The sequence below is a fragment of the Bactrocera neohumeralis genome, chromosome 2, assembly GCF_024586455.1.
Source record: "Bactrocera neohumeralis isolate Rockhampton chromosome 2, APGP_CSIRO_Bneo_wtdbg2-racon-allhic-juicebox.fasta_v2, whole genome shotgun sequence".
Taxonomy (NCBI): Eukaryota; Metazoa; Arthropoda; class Insecta; order Diptera; family Tephritidae; genus Bactrocera; species Bactrocera neohumeralis.
The window spans coordinates 53267350-53272376 of record NC_065919.1 but is presented as its reverse complement, the minus strand read 5'-3'; the positions used below and the strand labels follow the sequence as shown (position 1 = coordinate 53272376).

The window sequence follows — 5027 nt, the reverse complement described above, 5'->3', positions numbered from 1 at the left end:
AAATTTATTGATGCTAGAATTAAATATTGTGAAATGAAATATTGTGATGGTATTCTAAGCGGCGTTATATTGGGAGTTTGTTTCAGTTCGGATTTTACCGCTTGTTTTAATGATGTGAAGAAATGTTTAATATTCTAACTAATATAATATTCTAATAATATTCTAACATGGTTCATGTTGGAAAAGTTTGAAACATTTCATTTCAAATGTCCTATTTGAATTTTTTAAGTGTAATATTTTCCCCGAAGAAATTGAAAAAATATTGAGTGCCATAAAAATTGTACTAGATGTAATGGATTATTGCTTTGAAATTGAAATCTGCGACACCATCCCATTTTAAAAGGGGCTTGCAACTTTCACAACTAAGCAAATGTGAATTGGTTTCCAAAACAATAATAGTTATATTTTACCTTATATTATGGTTCTTAACAAATATAATAGGTCAGCTTTTTTTCTAATTATAGAATAGATATAAATACATATATGTATACATACTTGAATATTTGAAGTATAATTAATTATTTGTCTATTTCACGCTAGACACATTTGTATTTTGTTTACCTCATTTACTTAACTCCAAATATTGAGTTCATACAAAGCTCAGCATTTAGATTTCAAATAAATTAAACAGTGCTTGACAACTTTCAAAAAATATTAGATACTCACATAAATATGTATATGGTATGTAAATTTGAAAAACATATGTATTTCATAAAAAATATGTGCATTTACATATGTAAGTCCGTCTCGATCAACACATGGTTTCCATATCATTTATTCATACTGATAGTAAATAGAAGTGTATATAACATAGGCACAAACATACATAAGCCTTAAGTAAACTTAAACAACTGCACATAACCGTCGTGTAAACGACTACTCTTAGCCACACTTTCCTCATCGTCATAACTGTAAGTGAAAAATGCCTTCTCATTTAAAGAACAGTAGTGGAGGCGTCAAGAACCGAAACATCCGACAGACGAGTGAAGAAATTCAGAGGAATGACTTCGCAAACACAACTTCGAATTATAACCAAACCAATGCCTAAAGTTAAAGCTAAAATAGGACCAACACTTCACTGCTACCTGCTACTGCTCGTCATCGCACTTTGGACTGTCACGTGTCAAGCTGAGTACTTCTCATCAACCGACACCCTACCAGTGCTGGCAATCGCAGAGGAAGATTTAATACAATGGTTTAGGCATTTGCTCGATTCTCAGGCGCAGGATTTTGCTGTCTATCGCGAGTGTGTGCAAAGTTATTACAATGACCAGCCGTATTGCATAACTGACGGTATTGTATCTATTTCAGTTTCATAGAGAGAGTAAAGGAGAAGCATGCACTGGCGCTTGAGGATCCAGAAGCCTATCTGGGTAACCCTATAAATGCTTACAAATTAATTAAACGAACTGTAGTGGACTGGGCTATAATAACGGAAAATGTAGGGTACAACAAAGGCCTGAAAGGTGAGTTCGAAAATTTAGTTAGAAATTGCCGCGTTCGTTAGTTCCTAGTGAATGGCTTCATCACAATAGGTGTTCCAGAAAGACCAATAATTTAGAAAACTATCCAATTATTTGCGATAACTCATATTTATTATATCAAAACCAATATAATAAGAATTGACGGAATTTAGGGACTGTCCAAAACATCCTTAATACAATTTGTGACATGATTCTTAACACTGTGTCGAAACTAGGTTTCGGATTGACTACTTTTTTTTATAATAAATTAATTAACTTTTCCCTTCCTACTTAATTAATTGAAATATATTTTCCAAAACGTAGCACTCAAGGCAAACCTGACAACGCTGACTGCGGAAACATCTTTTCCTGAGATAAGTGAACTACGCGGTGCGGCTAAAGGTTTGGGGCGTCTGCAGATCATGTATAATTTAAGTGCGACTGATTTGGCAGATGGCATTATCAATGGCGTTAATTACAAGTAAGTAAATTTAGAAAGAAAAATTTAATTGTGGAACAAAGTTAATATCACGCAATTTCTCTAGCTCGGAACTCTCTATCGACGAGTGCTTTGAAATCGGAAGCAATCTTTTCGAAGCTAAGGAATATCTTTTAGCAAAAGAATGGCTACAGTTAGTATTGAAGCTGCTAAAGATTGGTGAAAATGCGAGTATTAAGACTTCAGGAAAGGATTTTGGTGGTGAAGAGTACACAGATGATAAACTAATGCAAGCAGAAAATGAAATGAGTGAAATGTTTTCAAATCTGCAAAGTAATGCTGACGATTTTGACGACAACAATGAAAATGATATCGACGAACACTTGGCATTTTACGAATTGGATGAAGAAGGTAATATAATTAATGAAAGTGATAATGAAAGAAGCGACAACCATGAAGAAAAGCCAACTGCGCCCAAGCAAGATTCGAAAACAAAGAAAATATTAATCGAAACACTGGAATATTTGACACTCGCCAACTTTGAGTTGGATCAACAAGATGAAATGCAAGTTTACCTTAACAAAATCTTGGAAATAAATCCAGAACATGTTTTCAAAGATCTACTAGTTTACAAGCATACTAAAGAGCCACAAAATCAAACTGATTCCGAAAGTTTCAGTGTTTTGCAAAAGCAGGAATGGTTTGCGAACTACTCACGTTTGTGTCAAGGTAAACAAGTGGAGCAAAGGGAACTGCATCAACTCAAGTGCACATTAGATACTCGAAATCACCCACTATTCATATTGGCACCCTTGCGAAGAGAAGAATTGCTTGCAGATCCCGAAATTGTCGTGTATCATGGACTGCTAAGCGATAAACATCTTGATGATATACTTGAACAGTCCGAAGCACATATGGTGCGTTCATGTGTTGGCGGTGCAAATATACATTTGGTTCGTGATGAACGCGTCAGCCAACAAGCTTGGCTATCATATAATAGTTCAACTACAAAATACATCTATCGTACGGTATCGGCTATAACTGGTTTCGACTTAACTAATGCGGAATATATGCAGGTGGCAAATTATGGCATCGGCGGACAGTACGATCCGCATCGCGACTACTTCGACGTACAAGTATGTAAACAAAAGTTGATTTAAAATCGAATTTATTTCATCAATGTTTTAATTTTCTCGACTCATTTCAGGATCCCTCTGCAGAAGGTCTCCCATGGATAGGAAATCGCATAGGAACTCATTTATTCTTTGTATGTTCAATTTTGTCCTGTCTGCTTTTATGAATATTTTTAATAATTGTCATTATTAACAGGCTTCTGACGTCGAGCAGGGCGGTTATACCGTATTCCCCCTCTTGAATGTTTATGCAAAACCCGTTAAGGGTTCGATGGTTATGTGGCGTAACTTGCATAAGTCTCTGGACCTTGACAAACGTACTCTGCATGCCGGCTGCCCTGTAATCAAGGGCACCAAGCGAAGTAAGCTCTAAATATAATACATACATACACAGTAGAAATAACTAAATAATATATTAATTTACTTCATAGTTTGTAACATTTGGGTACATTCTGGTTATCAGGAATTCAGTCATCCCTGTGGTTTAGTGAATGACAACTACAAATCGGCTCATATATGACTCAAGTAAAAGTATATATATGTACTTGTATATATGTTTTTAAGTAAACTAATAAATATTCTTATAAAATAGCTACAAATTGTCTGATAAATGTGTTTGGAACAGAAAAACACATATTCAAAAGCAAATACTATATGTACATACGATTATGTGTCGATATTAAAAATTAGGCTGGGTTTGTTAGTTTAAAGTCGCACTTGTTTGTAAAGACCTTAAAAAACTCAGAAAAACATCACCATTACTCGCACGTCAATTAAAACATTGTGACAAAAATGTACCAGGAAATTGTAAATAAAACTCAAAATGTTTAATTGCTCATCAATATTTATTTTGTCGCCTTCAAAGTAATCTCCACGAGATGCAATACACGTATGCCAATGATTTTTCCAGTCCTCGAAACATTTTTCAAAAGCACTTTTTGGGATGGCCTACAGCTCCTTCAGCGATTTTTTTAATCTCTTTGATCGACTGAAAACGGGTTCCACGGAGCGCCAATTTAAAATCATCAACTCATTCAGTTTATCGGGACGAGGGGAGCAAGAACACGTTTCATACCCAATTTCCACCAAATCTTTCGAACGTTGTTGAGATATTGAGCTCTCTTGCGATCTCGCTAACACTTCATTGACGATTTTCAAGCACCATTATCTTTTACTTGCTCAACATTTTCATCAGTTGAAGAGGTCGAAGGTTGTCCAAAACGAGACAACAATCTCTCCACCGTCTTGAAGGATTTGTATCACTCATAGGTTTGGATTTTTGATAAAACTGATATTGTAATACCCTACCCTAACACGAACTTGATTTTAATCGGTCAGTTTGTATGGCAGCTATAGCTCGAAATCCAACGCATGATAACTCTTGCCAACAGGTGCTACTTCGGACTGAGTAGGCAACTGGAACGCAAAGTCCTTTCTCGACGAACAAAGACCAAACTCTGTATGTCCTTCATTAGTCCTTTCCTGTTATTTGGTACAGAGACAAGAACGACGACAACATCTGATGAGTCGTCGTTACCAGTTTTCGAGAGAATGGTTCTGTGGAAGATTTATGGTTCTTTGCGCATTGGCTACGGCGAATACCGCAATCGATGGAACAATGATCTGTACGTTTTATATGTATGACAACATTGACATAGTTCAGCGAATTGAGGGACAGCGGCTACGCTGGCTAAGTCATGTCGTCCGAATGGATGAAAACACTCCAGCTCTGAAAGTATTCGACGCAGTACTCGCCAGTGGAAGCAGAGAAAGAGGAAGACCTCTACTCCGTTGGAAAGGACAGTTGGAAAAGGACCTGGCTACACTTGGAATCTCAAATTGGCGCCAAATAGGGAAAAGAAAGAACGACTGGCGCGCTGTTGTAAACTCGGCTATAACCGCGTAAGCGGTATCTACGCCAATAAAGAAGAAAATGTATAGCAGCAATTGGCTATAGTGGCAGATTCGTGCAGGGAAAAAGACAGGTGTAAA

General features: G+C 36.5%; 1 protein-coding gene across 1 annotated transcript; it reads left to right on the top strand.

Annotated features, from left to right (window-relative positions):
- Window positions 1–1001: 1001 nt before the first annotated feature.
- On the top strand, window positions 1002–3555 carry LOC126761096 (prolyl 4-hydroxylase subunit alpha-1). The gene is made up of 7 exons (XM_050477069.1): window positions 1002–1246; window positions 1312–1466; window positions 1788–1944; window positions 2009–3038; window positions 3110–3169; window positions 3232–3397; window positions 3467–3555. Exons 1-7 carry the CDS (start codon window positions 1002–1004, stop codon window positions 3553–3555), a joined length of 1902 nt encoding a protein of 633 aa, XP_050333026.1.
- Window positions 3556–5027: the final 1472 nt, after the last annotated feature.

What these genes read in the sequence shown, in the direction of transcription:
- LOC126761096 (XM_050477069.1), top strand. Translation starts at nt 1,002, where the DNA reads ATGACTTCGCAAACACAACTTCGAATTATAACCAAACCAATGCCTAAA. An exon ending in GATTTTGCTGTCTATCGCGA is followed by an intron (nt 1,247 to 1,311) that starts GTGTGTGCAAAG and finishes TATCTATTTCAG; the next exon opens with TTTCATAGAGAGAGTAAAGG. An exon ending in GCGACTACTTCGACGTACAA is followed by an intron (nt 3,039 to 3,109) that starts GTATGTAAACAA and finishes GACTCATTTCAG; the next exon opens with GATCCCTCTGCAGAAGGTCT.